General features: G+C 48.0%; 5 protein-coding genes across 5 annotated transcripts; 2 read left to right on the plus strand and 3 right to left on the minus strand.

The window, feature by feature from the left end:
* Positions 1-27: 27 nt before the first annotated feature.
* LOC9638592 (catechol O-methyltransferase) lies at positions 28-818 on the minus strand. The gene is made up of 2 exons (XM_002988530.2): positions 488-818; positions 28-404 (listed from the first exon to the last, which is right to left on the minus strand). The coding sequence occupies exons 1-2, from the start codon at positions 690-692 to the stop codon at positions 64-66; spliced, it is 546 nt and encodes a 181-aa protein (XP_002988576.2). The 5' UTR covers positions 693-818; the 3' UTR covers positions 28-63.
* Positions 819-1,107: 289 nt separating this feature from the next.
* Positions 1,108-3,592, minus strand: LOC9638593 (stomatal closure-related actin-binding protein 1). Its single transcript, XM_024662405.1, has 12 exons — positions 3,189-3,592; positions 2,994-3,122; positions 2,836-2,928; positions 2,626-2,769; positions 2,502-2,570; positions 2,346-2,429; positions 2,113-2,287; positions 1,933-2,052; positions 1,825-1,883; positions 1,633-1,767; positions 1,423-1,572; positions 1,108-1,369 (listed from the first exon to the last, which is right to left on the minus strand). The coding sequence occupies exons 1-12, from the start codon at positions 3,414-3,416 to the stop codon at positions 1,325-1,327; spliced, it is 1,431 nt and encodes a 476-aa protein (XP_024518173.1). The 5' UTR covers positions 3,417-3,592; the 3' UTR covers positions 1,108-1,324.
* Positions 3,593-4,168: 576 nt separating this feature from the next.
* Positions 4,169-7,620, plus strand: LOC9638594 (peptidyl-prolyl cis-trans isomerase FKBP62). Its single transcript, XM_002988461.2, has 14 exons — positions 4,169-4,556; positions 4,622-4,708; positions 4,784-5,044; positions 5,101-5,181; positions 5,254-5,334; positions 5,399-5,593; positions 5,648-5,734; positions 5,794-5,969; positions 6,014-6,136; positions 6,188-6,334; positions 6,383-6,510; positions 6,580-6,712; positions 6,766-7,164; positions 7,231-7,620. The coding sequence occupies exons 1-13, from the start codon at positions 4,379-4,381 to the stop codon at positions 6,790-6,792; spliced, it is 1,704 nt and encodes a 567-aa protein (XP_002988507.2). The 5' UTR covers positions 4,169-4,378; the 3' UTR covers positions 6,793-7,164; positions 7,231-7,620.
* LOC112341732 lies at positions 6,898-7,440 on the plus strand. The gene has a single exon (XM_024662337.1). It carries the CDS (start codon positions 6,898-6,900, stop codon positions 7,438-7,440), a length of 543 nt encoding a protein of 180 aa, XP_024518105.1.
* On the minus strand, positions 7,156-10,760 carry LOC9638062 (histone-lysine N-methyltransferase 2A). Its single transcript, XM_024662385.1, has 15 exons — positions 10,718-10,760; positions 10,239-10,668; positions 9,978-10,173; positions 9,876-9,925; positions 9,728-9,820; positions 9,589-9,677; positions 9,457-9,535; positions 9,324-9,406; positions 9,188-9,266; positions 8,606-9,132; positions 8,269-8,548; positions 8,040-8,199; positions 7,865-7,981; positions 7,638-7,802; positions 7,156-7,577 (listed from the first exon to the last, which is right to left on the minus strand). Exons 1-11 carry the CDS (start codon positions 10,747-10,749, stop codon positions 8,419-8,421), a joined length of 1,788 nt encoding a protein of 595 aa, XP_024518153.1. The 5' UTR covers positions 10,750-10,760; the 3' UTR covers positions 7,156-7,577; positions 7,638-7,802; positions 7,865-7,981; positions 8,040-8,199; positions 8,269-8,418.
* Between the last annotated feature and the right edge of the window lie 2,827 nt (positions 10,761-13,587).

The following is a 13,587-nucleotide window of genomic DNA, read 5'->3' on the forward strand; positions in this document are numbered from 1 at the left end:
AAACCCTACCATAAATCTAGGGCACAGTTGGAAAGGACACGTCTTTTAAGAGCGCTGGTTCTCTTACACGCAAGTAGAAACCGTGACAATGTCGGAGATCCAGCCAATGTACTCGAATTTGCAGCGGTGCTCCACGGTGTGGAGCTCCTGCGCGTTCTTCTTGAGGTATCGCCAGAAGCTGGGCGATCCAGGGAAGCCCATATTGTCCGCCACGATCACGCTGCCACTCTTGAGCAGCCCCTCTTCCTTGAGCTGGAGATAATCCTTGAGATAGACGTTCTTGTTGTGATCAATGAAGACCAGATCGATGGCGCTCAGCTGGAGCTCGTCGCGGATGATCGATTTGAGCTCCGCAAGGCAAGTCTCGAGCGTGCCCTCGAGAACGCGGACCCTATCAGAGAGACCTGCGAGAGATAATCAGGGCCGTTAGCTTCAAAATCGCGATCCAACGGTGAAGAACACACGAGGAAGAACACGAGCTACTCACCTGCAATCTCCACCATTTTCCTCGCGATCTCGACGTTCTGGGGATTCATCTCAATGCTGATCAGCAGCCCATTTGGATCTTTCATCCGCGACGCGATTCTCACGGCCGAGTAGCCGCAGTAAGCACCCAGCTCCAGCGCGAGCCGGGGATTGGAGCGCTCCACAACCGAGTCGAGAATGGGGCCTTTGTCGTCGCCGATGTTCATGAACCACGTCCCCTTGGATGCGGTGTAGCGATCGATTACATCCAGCACGGATTTGGGATTCCCTGGCTCGGCCTCTGCGACTACGTGCTCGAGGAGGCGCTGCTCTCGCCCATCGCCCACCTGGCCCCGGAAGAATTACTCGGGCTCGTCATCGCCCGGAGGAAGGAGAGCGTCTTGGACACGGAGGGAGGAAGCATTCCTTCTTTCCTTTCTAGCTCTGCCAAAGGAGAGAGATCTTGGATCGATCGATCTATCTCTCTATCTCACTTCAGTGATGGATTGGACCTATGGAATCGATAAAAAGCAAGCTAAGAACCAAGATCTCTCTTTTCTCTTGGGATTTTTTAGCGGTTTGTGCAAACGGTGATGGAATTAATGAGCCAGGGTCGGTTGGTCACGTTTTCGAACGAAAGCGTACCCGGAATCTCGAGAGAATCTCTCGTTCATTTATGATGGGAGAAAGATAGATCTGTCCTTCCTAACAATCCAAGGAAATTTCAAGCTTTGATCGATCATTTTATATATACTGTTTGCGATGGGTGTCGTGAATCCCACGAAGATAATCTCTATACGATGATCCTGTACAGCTCAAGCGAGAATTTTCTTTTCTTTTTTCTCTCTTTTCACTTCGTTTATGTGCCTATAGGTGATCGATCGTCTGGGCCGGCGAGCATCACCTGCGAATGAGAAGAAAACGTTAGAAGCACACCAACAAGAAGAGAATTCTTACATTGCAATCAAACGCAAATCTTCGTGCCAGCATGATCGCAGCGTTTCGCTCGCGCTCGGACTCAAATCCAAGCATGTAAGTCAGGCCTCGCTTCACAAGCCAAAACATGGCGAGAGGAGCGGCCTGTCCGCCGCCTCTTGCTCCGCAAAGCTGCAAAATGGAAGCTTTCGATCAGTATCCTCGTTTGTCCTCAAAGAGTTCAAAGCTTACCTGCATGCCGGCGGCGTATTTCTCTTTGATCTTCGTTGTCAGTCCTTTACGGAGCTTCATACGGAGTCTTCCAATCTCCAAAGCGTGCAATGCTTGCTTTTCTACGTACTCGCCATTCTGCTGTACAATAACTACCTGCAAAAAACGAAAAGCTTCGTTGTTTCTTCAAAAGAGATCTTGTCCATCACTAACATTAAACTCTGAACCGCCCTTCTTTGCCAACGCTTCGACGTAGTTCCCCAATCCAGGCGCTGGAAAAGAAAGAGATGTGTTATCCTTGAATGGGAATAAGCTACGAACCTGGATCAACAGGGCCAGTTGTAGATAAGAATTCTTTCGCTCCATCTGGTAGAGTAATATCCACTCGCAAAATTCTTCCAGCATCAAACGGGTCCGGAGCGTATTGTGACTTAACAGCACCTGGTGTTCACTTGTCAGTCACAGGTAGAAATTGCATAACACGTCTAGAGATTTCTTTACCTGATATGAGTTCCTTTTTACCCCCGTCAGCTGAGATCCGATGCCATTGGAATTTGCAGGAGGATAGATCGGGTGCTTGCTCGTCTACAGGCGATAAGCTTAGCAAAGATCCCAGACATTCAGTACCATCGACACGATAAACTCTCGCATTAGCTCCGTGTTTTGCAACATCCAACTGCAGACATACATATCACAGGTAAGTGGAGCTCATAAACTTGAAAGAGACTCGTCACCTCTTTCCTTAGTTGCAGAACCTCCGCTGACTTCACGTCAAATTGTTGTTGGATAGCTTGAAGTTTGTAGTCCATGTCCATGACCTGCACAACCTCCAGTTATGTGACAAGCCAACTAGAAATGGAAACTAATGCAAAAAGAAGGAAAGAGAGAACCTTGCTAGGCTCGTGAAGCATTTTTATTCTTCGAGCTTCTTGAACTTCGCGCCTCATTGCCTCGAGTTCCTGGCAGTGAAAGTTCCTGCTTGAGTTCCTCGAAAGCTGATATATGCTTACTTACAGCTCTTTCGGAATCACTGTAGCTACGCCTCTGTTGCTCAGTAGTCAACGCCTCGACTCTCAAAACTGAAGCCTTCGCCTTCTCAATCTCTGCCTGTGCCACGGAGCGAGCTTCTTCCACCATCTTCTTAGCTTCACCTGAAGCCTACAGAAAACAACACATTAGAAAGACAAAACTGAGAGATAAAATATTGTCTGGATCGTTGCAAACCTGCTTGAAAAGAGTAGCCATTTTCCGGAGCTCAATCTTTTCCTGGGACATTTCAATCTCTCGTTGCACGAGCTGAATGCCCAAAGCCTCCACCTATGAAGATCTTCCTTGTGAGAAAAGGAAAGAAACAAACATAAGAATCACGCATTGCTTCAGACCAGAGTCACGGATTCCTCGACATCATCTCTGTTTCGGCCAGCTACACGGCCTCCAAGCGCATCCAAAACGTTTCTTAGCTTAGTGATAAGCTCTTGCCTCTCGAGCATGAGAGCGCTCTGGAGCTTCTCCTGTGATACATGAAGAACATAAGAAGATGGAGAGAGAGAAAAGAGAAGGAGACTTATTTCACTCACATCTTCGGCGAGTTTTGCCGCGGCAGCGTGGGCAGCTTCCTGTCCTCGCTCGAATTTACTCGCCAGGTCACGAACAGACAATCGCTTCTGCTGCGCGACGAGGTCAGCAGCCTCCTTGGCCAGAATTTCACGCCTGGAAGGCGATGGTTGATCTTCCTCATCGCTTCCCAGCGCTAGAAACACGCTCCGCACCAATTTGATGTCTGCTTCCACACCCAGCGGCATCATCTCATGCCCGATCGATTGGATTCATGCGAATTGGAAGAAATTCGTCCTAGGGCATGATCCCGCTGCGCGCATTGGCAGCGAGAGCCCCGAGAATCCAGTTACCTGGGATTGCCGAGCTCTAGAGATGCAAATCGAGCGCCAGCATCTCCAGACCACAGCGCCAGAGAAGAAGAACACAAAATAGAGGAACTCCAAACAGAATCAAAAGGAAATAAAGCTTCCCGATCTTGACCGTCCATCGCAGCACTGTATCTGCACCGTCCAGCTGGACAGTCATCCAACGGCTGTCACGCACGTGTCGCGTAAAGAGCAATCCGACGGCTGGGCGCCGCTCATCATGATGTAAGGTCGAAGCTATGTGGTCACATTCTCGCCTAACACCACGATATAGAAATTTTTGGAATGATGATTCGCAGCAACGAGAAACCATGTTGATTCTATCATACCTCCCTTTCATTTCTTAAAGACAAGGTTTGATAGACCATGAGGTGTAGCCCACATTCGTTCGTTTCCCAGAAGAAGAAATCGCGAATGGCAGACAAGAAGGTCCTGGGTTCAACTCCTCTAGGGCTTGTAATGAAAAATAATTCCACATCGTTTGTCAACTTTTAAAAGGTTAGAGATAAGTAGAGATTGGGCCCCACTTTATCCATACCACATGCGTGACCGGACACGTGTCCCGGCAACCGGCTGGTGATTTTGCGAAGAACACGAAATGCGAAAATAACTATAAGTAAAGAAGGCGAGAGAGATTGCGTCTCTCGTCGGCATTTTCTCGAGCTTGGCTAGGGTTTGCGGCGCGCGCGTCGTGTGCTCTTGGCGGCAATCGATTTGTTGTCGCGATTCCTGGGAAGGAAATCGCTGTAGCATAGGAGGAGGAGCGGCAAAACGTCGTCAGCTGGATCGATCTCGCTTGGTCTTGTTGCGATCGCACAGTGGCCGTCTTTCTCTAGGGTTTTGGAATGGGAGGCGAGGATAATCTCGATGCCGCGCCTGTCATGCCGCCGAATTTCGGCGCTGCGTCGATCGATGCGCACAAGGAGGGCCAGGAGAGGGAGATCGGCAAGCACGGATTGAAGAAGCTCCTTGTCAAGGCCGGGGAAGGATGGGAGAGGCCGAGCACTGGGGACGAGGTCAAAGGTATGAAGTGCTCGTGGTTAGAGAGATTGGCACTAATGAGAAGAAAATGTGTGTTTTCTTTGTAGTTCACTACACTGGCATGCTTCTCGATGGAACCGAATTTGATTCCAGTAGAGATCGAGGAGAGCCTTTCTCATTCAAGCTTGGTGTTGGTAACCATCACGTCTTTTCGATCGTTTTGCCTACCTTGATACCTCATTTTTCACGTTTTATCTTTGTTTGCGCAGGTCAAGTTATCAAGGGATGGGACCATGGCATTTCTACAATGAGGAAAGGAGAGACTGCTACATTTACAATTCCGCCAGAGCTTGCCTACGGAGAAGCTGGCGCTGGCCCGTCGATTCCCGGCAATGCAACGCTCAAGTTCGATGTGGAGCTGCTCTCGTGGGACAGCATCAAGGAAATTTGCAAGGACGGAGGCATTTTAAAGAAGATTGTGGCCGAGGGTCGCAACTGGGCGACTCCCAAGGATGACGACGAAGTTCTGGGTGAGTTTTTGATATTTAAAAGCTATAGTGAAACGACTTTTGATTGTTGCTGGCAGTGAGATTTGAGGCGAAGCTGGAAGATGGAACTGTCGTGGCAACAACGCCACTGGCTGGAGTTGAATTTCGCGTCACAGATGGTGAGCTCCCACCGTTTACCTTTATACCATCCAATCATCTACAGCTTATTTACAGTGTATGCTCTGTTGCAGGATACCTTTGCCCCGCTATCAGCAAGGCTGTGAGAACCATGAAAAGGGAGGAGAAAGTTATTCTCACGGTAAAGTCGCAATGTAAGAATGAGCAGAATGAAAATTCCAGCATCTCCTTGTCTAACGTTGTAGCTATAACTGATAGATGGATTTGGAGAAGCTGGGAAGAAGGCACACGGTAATGAATGTGCTATTCCGCCAAACGCGAGTTTGATTATCAGCTTAGAGCTTTTGTCGTGGAGAGTCGTAGACTATATCACGCCGGATAGGAAGGTTGTGAAGAAAATTCTCAAGCAGGGTGAGGGTTACGAAATGCCTAACGATGGATCACTTGTTAAAGGTAAGAAAGGTCGATTATCGTCTTTTAGTGTTGCTATGTCTATAAATCTTGCAGTCAAGTACGTGGGAAAGCTTGCAAATGGGAGGGTGTTTGACGAGAGAGGCCTAGCTGGTGAACTGTTCGAATTCAGAGTTGATGAAGGTAATATTGCAAGTTTTTCTCCGTGAAACAGATTCTAAACTCTACCTTTGTGTGTGAAGAACAAGTGATATCTGGATTGGATAAAGCTGTTTCTAAAATGAAGAAGGGAGAGGTTTCCCTGATTACCATTGATCCTGAGTATGGCTATGGTAATTCTGTCACTCGTGGAAGTTTGAGCCTTATACCTGCGAATTCAACGCTTACCTACGAACTGGAGCTGGATTCTTTCGTAAAGGTGGGGAAGTCTACATTTACTCACAATGATAATGCTTGGTACAGGAAAAGGATCCATGGGATATGGATACAGGGGAAAAGCTGAAAGCTGCCGGTCAGAAGAAAGAAGACGGGAATGCTCTTTTTAAAGCCGGTAAATATCAGCGCGCCTCAAGCAAGTATGAAAAGGTATTGTTTCACGAAAGCTAAGCGATGAGCTGACCCCTCGTCTTTCCGCAGGCCATAAAGTACATCCAGCACGATAACTCCTTCAGTGAGGAGGAAAAAAAAGTCGTAAAGAAACTCAGGGCCAGCAGCAATCTGAACAATGCGGCGTGTAAGCTAAAGCTGAAGGAATACCAGGAAGCAGCAAAACTATGCACAACGGTACATTTAATTTTGCAGGTATTTGGTTGAAGGCTTTCTTCCTCCCAGGTTTTGCAAGTGGAGTCCCAGAATGTGAAGGCTTTGTATCGGAGAGCACAGGCTTACGTTGAAACTTTGGACTTGGATCTGGCCGAGTGGGATCTAAGGAAAGCGTTGGAGCTTGATCCCAATAACAGGTAACTCTGCCTAGTCCTCTATCAACGTGCTTCACATTTTCTCCTTGTTTTTTTCTTTTTGCGAGGCAGGGAGGTGAAGGTCGAGCTAACAAGGCTAAAACAAAAGGTTTGCGAGTACAACAAGATACAGGCGAAGATGTACGGAAACATGTTTGCTCGTCTAAGCAAGAAGGTGGAAGATAGAGGAACGGAGGTACAAGAGGTAAGCGAGCTTTCGAAGTTGCAAATGGCTTTAGCTGACATAGTGCTGTGCAGCCGGAGCGCATGGTAACGGAGAATTAGAGCCTGATCCTTCGTGATCCGCAATTTTGAGGTTAGCTTGGTTGTTTTAACCGCCCTAGGTGCCCTCCAAGCGCAAAGAAGTTTTGTTTCTGAGAAGCCAAGGAAATGAGTCGACAACCATTGGTGGAAGTAGAGCTGTTTATCGATGGTAAAGGGCCGGAGCATGTTTTCAAGGCCCCGCTTGGGGGCTGGGATCAGAACCGGCTCGACTTGGAACAGATCATGATCGACTACAAGCTGCGAGCAATCTATGCCTACTCGCTGAGTAGTGGGCGAGGCCAGCGGCTGCGCTACAATCCCAGGAATGGCCTCTCGATGCTTCCTTACTCCGGCAAGAGCGATAGCATCATTCGACTCGATGGCGATCCAAAGGTTCGAAAGTTCTCCATTTTATTTTTCCGAAAGTTCTACCTTGAATGGATTTCTATGATTTTGCAGAGGTCGCGGCTGGTGCCAGTGATAAAAATTGGTGTTGGAATCGGCTTCATCGTCGCGATGGTAACTTGCATCTTTGTGGATTTTAGTAGCGACTGGATCCAGGCTCTACGCAACGCAAGCGCTGGGAGGATGATGCTGGTGGTTTGTTTCGTCACCATGATCATCCTCCAGATCTCGAGACAGGCCAGGTCTCACAAGAAGAGGCTCTAAGATCTGGAAGTGATAGACAAGTAAAAAGACAAGTGAGAAGTTTTACTCTTTTACGCATCACTCCTCTTTTACGCATCACTCTCTTCGTCTGGGAGGTAAGTCAAGCGAAAGATGGGATGGTTGACAGTTCGAACGCCCTGTAAAAGTGCTTCTTGATGAGTAAATAAAGTTCTCTTTTTTACGTGAGTAGAACTTACTTGCCAGAGCCATTGTGGAATCCTTGGAGGAATGAGTATGCTCCCTTGGAAGGACTCCACAAACTGGGACTCCTCTCGAGAAATCTCTCCGGTTCTCTGGAATCGACAAAACTCCGCCGTCGATGTGGATAAGTTCCAGCACTGGAGCTTTCTCAGACACATTACCTGATCCACAGAAAATCACCACCTCGTGAAAAAAATAAAACGAAGTAAAAACTGTTACTTACCACAAGGCCGGTGACATGAGCTCCATCCAAGCAGTGCAAGTAAGCCGGCAAATTCTCCACGGAGATTATCCTGTGAAGGATTTCCACAACTTGGTTGTGGGAGAGTGTCACGACATCCTGCCAAAGTTAAGAGAATTTCAGAAGAATTTACTCGAGAAGGATCAAAACAATAGACCTGGAATTTGTCCACATGAAAGTGCTGCAGATGGATCCCTTGGTCTTGACAAAAGCTCCTGAGATCTTTGTTGGGTTGAGCCTCTGGAGTGAGCGATACTATCGTCTTCAAGTGTAGCCGCTTCAAGAATCTAAAGTTCTTCATCGTTGGGTAAGCCCCCCTGTGCAAGAAAGAAGAAAATTCTCTAGAGTTAGTACTCCTCTAGAAAGGAGAAAGATCAAAAGCTTACCTGTACAGCGATTCTTCCACAATCGCATACCTGAATGGAGGAATGAGCTGCGTCTGGAAGCTCTTGGCTGTCTCCATACCCTCTCAAACAGTAGCCTACAAACCTATACCTTCTAAAGACGAAAAAACAAAGTTGTCTAGCTTGCCTTGTCTACCTCTCTCTCTTTCCCAAAAGCCGAACTTTTTCCTTGCCGTATTTGAGAGTCTTCTTGTCACCGTTGTCAAAATTTACTGTGAACTGCGATCTGCGTTGCTGCACGTGAGTTATCGTTCCCTTCAACCTGAACACGAGAGTGGTTATAGTTAGTGTTCTTGGTATATGAAACTTTCCCGCTCACCATGTTTTATCAGACGATCGGCAGACTTCCACTCTCTTCGTCACTGCGTCCGAGCCAAGCCGGTGGAGAATAGATGTGTCGTCTTCATCCGATTCTACTGCGTCCGCGACCTCCTCCTCCTGTGAGCTCGCTGGCCTTTTCCTTTTGCTTCTCTGTCCCCGAGCTGTGTTGGAGGCTTCCACAACTTCGGTGCCCGACGGCTTTTTTATCTTGAGCTTGAGCGTCTTTCTCTCGGTTTCCGGGGGCTCAACGTTGTCACTCCTGGACCTTTTCTTGGATGAGTCGGCGGCTTCTTCACTCGACTTTCCTCTTGCTTTCGCGCTGCTATTCACTTTAAACACCCATTTCCCTTCCTTTCTGGCGGGTGCTGAAGCTGGTGCTTGCTCGTCGTCAGAGGACGGACACAGTCTAGCCATCTCGGATTCCGAAGGAAGACCAGCTGAAGCACGCAAGCTTTTAATCTGATCCCGATCTGCCTCGTCTTTGCGTTTCCATAATTCAACCACTGCTTCCTCGACACTCGTCGCCTAAGGGGGAAAACATGTTTGTGCAGCGAAATAGCAAGATGGCAGTATAAATTACCTGGAAGCATTCTCCACGACAGGCAGCACATGTGAAACGCAAATTTTGTATCGTTTGAAACTCCTGATATTTTTCATCGCTACAAGTAACAAACAAGGAAATTAATGTGCGCTAAAGCAGTTGATAAAAACATTACCTGATGCCTTCACAGACACAATGAACCCAATGCTCACAACCATCACATAAAACCATGGGCGTCGGCTCTGATTCTCTGTACACCTGATAAGACAAAGCATGAAAATATTGTCTTTGATTGACAATGACAATACCTTCATGCAGATTGGACAGTATTTATCTTTCACAAACAGTCGTCCGCAAGCATCGCAAAACAGATACGAGTGGAACCACCTGTGAAAAGAAAGAATCATAAAGAACTTATGCTAAGGACACGAAGTACGTACCTTGAACTAGAACCCCCTCCAGGAACACGAGTACCACAGCTATGGCACTGCGAGTGTTTTGGACAAAGAAATGGTCCTTTTGCCGGAGCCTGTGAAACCCAAACAGTCATAAAAGTTCGACGAAGTAATAAGTCTCTACCTTAGCACCACTTTGCTTGCAGTTATTGTGGTGAGCTTCATCGCATCTTTTGCAAAACAAGAGCCTGTTGGGATCACCCGTAACTTTGCAATCCTACATCAATTATGCTCAGATAAAACGATGTCAACCTGACAAGAAAAAAACTCACTTCACACGTCCGGCAATGCAAACAACGCCAAGAAGCCCAGTTGAATAAATCTGCATCGACCATTCGAAGTAAATGACCATCCTCTATCACAGCAAAACTCACCTCGATTTCCTGCCCAGTCTTTCAAACATTTGCGGTGGAATCGTCGGTCACATCCCTGGCAAGTTAGCATCCTTTCCTGCTTCTTACTCTCGGCTTCTGCCAGTTGACATAGCCCGCAGAATATCTCCTCGGGAGGAGCAACGCTTTCTTCCGGCTGAGAAGGCGTACTCACTTCCCCTCCTCCATCATCTGGTGTCTAAGAAACCAAGAAAAAAAATTCCATCGCTTACAAACAAAAGGAAGAAGATCGAAGCGAGGTACCTGATAGTCTGGTTGATTGTCCTCCGCTGGCACGCTTTGTTCTTCGATCTCCGGCTCTGGCTCTGGTTGCTCTGGTTGCTCTGGCTCCTCCTCTTGCTCGGCTTCGTGATCGGCCTCAGGTTCTGGCACTGACTCTAGAATTTTTTCTTCTTCCTGTGCTTGGAGCTCCTGAGGATCTTGAGGAGCGCCTCCATCTTCCTCGGCCGCTGCCGCTGCCACCGACGTGGATGGTTTCTTCTTTTTCTTCTTTGAGGACTCCTTGGACTGCCGCGGCACGAGAACCTCAACCGTGTCCTCGCCAGTCGTGATCATCAGTGGAGACTTCGCCAGGAGCTTCTGGAGAGCCGCCGCATTGCGTAAGAACGCGTCCTTGCCGCCGAGCTTGCGCAGCGGCCCTGACGATCCGAGCGCGCAGTTGCAAATCTTCCGGCTGCCAAGACAACCTCGATCTAGATCGGGAGAGTAAGAGAATCGCTTACCAGGTGAGAGGACATGCCACATGAAACGCCATCGCCTCCAGCTTCTTCCAGCCCTAAATTATAAGAGCTATTTAAATTCATTAACGCTTAATTATTTTAAATGGAAATATAATTTATGTATTTTTGTACTTTATAAATTTGTGAGGGCCAAGTGTACGGATACGATGCCGTATACTAATATTAGCGTAGTGGATTTTGGTAGCCGTCGGATTGGTTTCAATCCGGACCACTTGCTCCTGTATATAAACTAGGGTTTTTGGGCTAATTGATATGCACATTTCTATATTCCCTTTCCATATTCCAGGCACTCACATTGGTGGAGGTGAGGGGCACCTTTGATTATCCCTGAGGAGTGCTTGGATTTGGGATTTTGATTTAGATCTAGCTTTTGCATCGTCTAGATCTAGCTTTTTCCATTTCCTTTCTTTTGTTCTTTCTTTTGGTTTAGATCTAGCTTTTTGCGTTGTCTAAATCTACCATTTCCTTCTAGCTTTTTGTCATCTCTCTTCTTTTGCTCTTTCTTTTTCGTTCATCTTCATGGCAGATCCGCAATCTCCTCCTTTGACTCTAGAGCAGCAGTTGGTACAATTGCTTGATGCTATGCGCTTGTAATTGAACAACCAAACTCAGTTGATGGCGGCGTTCACGGCACGTGGTACAACTCCTCCTGCTCTTGGTGCTAATCCTCGCGTTCGGCCGGAGTTCTTTCGCGGGAATCCTGGGGATGATGTGTACCATTGGTTCGATCACTTCACGGTGATTGCCACATATCATTCTTGGGATGATGCTCGACGTTTGCGTGAGTTTCCCATGTGTCTCCAAGGGACGGCGTTGCAGTGGTACAATGGTTTGAGCGCAGCCACTCGTGGGGATTGGAGTGTTCTCCCGGACGTCTTCAAACGCGCCTTCGGACATGCCGATGATTGTGATGATGCTTTCCAACAATTGCATCGTCTTCGCCAAGGGCCATCTGAGTCAGTGATGCAATTTGGCGTTCGTTTCCGAAGTCTTTTGCTTCGTGCGGAGCCAAATATGTCGGAGCGGATCAAGCTAGGAATGTTGTGGCCAGCACTTCGTCAAGATCTTGTCGGACTTGTGCATGCACTTGCTCTTGCCACCCTTGATGATGCTCTTCGCTTGGCACAACGTTATGAGACGTCGCCTCTTCCACTTCTCGCTGCACGTCCTTCCGCTCCACTTCCTATGGGTGATGGTCCTATTCCAATGGAGGTTGATGCTGCTGCTGCTCGAGTCCAAGGACAAGCGCGAGGACGTGGTCGTGGCCGTGATGTTCGCTGCTGGGCGTGTGATGAAGTTGGTCATACTTATCGGCGTTGCCGTCGTTTTCCGGATTGGCGACCTCTATTTCCTGGGTGGAGACCTTGGCGTCAGCAACGTCCCGTGGGTGCTGCTGCAGTGGAAGGTCTGGACACTGAGATGCATCCGGGAAACGAGGAGTCGCGCGAGTAATGGAGGGACCTTGCGCGAATAAATCAGTGACCCCTCCATCTTTCTTTTGGGAGTATCATCAAGGGGTTCACTCGGCACCGGTTCATCCCGTGTTTACTTTCCAAGCTCGTTTTTATAACAAGAGGTTTCCTATTATTCTCTCCGTGTTGGTTGATACAGGTTCGAGTTTATCTTCTATTGCTCGACCTGTTACCACACGTTGTCGTCTACACTTGCGTCATGCGACGGAACCAGTTTTCATTCTTTATGGCAACGGCCGTACACATGCATGTGCACGGGATGAGGTGGACCTGGTTGTGCGTGTGGGCGATCTCGAACTTGAGTTGCAGTCGTTGCGGGTGGTGCCAAGTCAAGCTTTTGACCTCATTCTTGGTATGGATTGGTTGCAGGGCAATCATGCCAAGTGTGACTTTGAGGCTTCTCCCCCTTGTCTCATACTTCCTTATGTTTCATCCATTCCTCTCACTTCCATACCTCTTCGTCCCTCTACTTCTACCTCTGCTTCCATTACTTTTGTTCCCCCACTCTTTCCTTTTGTGTTTCCATCTTGTTCTGCTTTTCCCTTTTCCGATCCCTCCGACGATCTTTGTGTTGCAGCAATTGACCGGCTCATGAAAGAGTATTCTGATCTCTTTGAATTTGACCTATCGTCTGGGGCCAAGATTGCCACACGTCATCCGATTCCAACCGGGGATGCTCGTCCAATCAAGGTTCCTGTTCGTCGTCGGTCACCTAAGGAGATCAAGATTTTACGAGCCAACGTCAAGGAAATGCTGGAGAAGGGTGTTATTCGGAAGTCGCGGAGTCCTTGGGCATGTGAACCTCATCTTGTGACGAAGCCTGATGGGAGTATTCGTTTCTGCATCGACTATCGCCCGTTAAACGAAGTGACGATCCCAGATGTGTATCCTCTTCCTCACACTGCTGATCTCTTAGATCGTCTGGGGCGAAGTCGTTGGTTCACCAAGCTAGATCTTGCTTCTGGGTATTGGCAAGTACCAATGGCCGAAGAAGATATTCCTAAGACTGCTTTTCGTACACCATTTGGTTTGTACGAGTTCTTGGTGATGCCGTTTGGTTTGAACAATGCTCCCGCAACTTTCCAGCGGATGATGGACGAGGTTCTTTGCGATATGCCGGAAGTGACTGCTGACTTCATTGATGATGTCTTGATCCACTCGGAAGGGATGTGGGAGGAGCACGTTCGTAATGTTTGTAAAGTGTTGGATCGGCTACGGGATGTTGGTTTAAAGCTGAAGCGGTCAAAGTGCGTGTTTGGGTCCAAGGACACAACTTATCTTGGGTACCGTATTTCTCGTGAGGGTTTGCAAGTTGATCCTGACAAACTTGTGGCTGTTCTAAAGTTCCCTACTCCGAAATGTGTGAATGATGTGCAACAC

The sequence above is a fragment of the Selaginella moellendorffii genome, unplaced genomic scaffold, assembly GCF_000143415.4.
Source record: "Selaginella moellendorffii unplaced genomic scaffold, v1.0 SELMOscaffold_89, whole genome shotgun sequence".
NCBI lineage: Eukaryota > Viridiplantae > Streptophyta > Lycopodiopsida > Selaginellales > Selaginellaceae > Selaginella > Selaginella moellendorffii.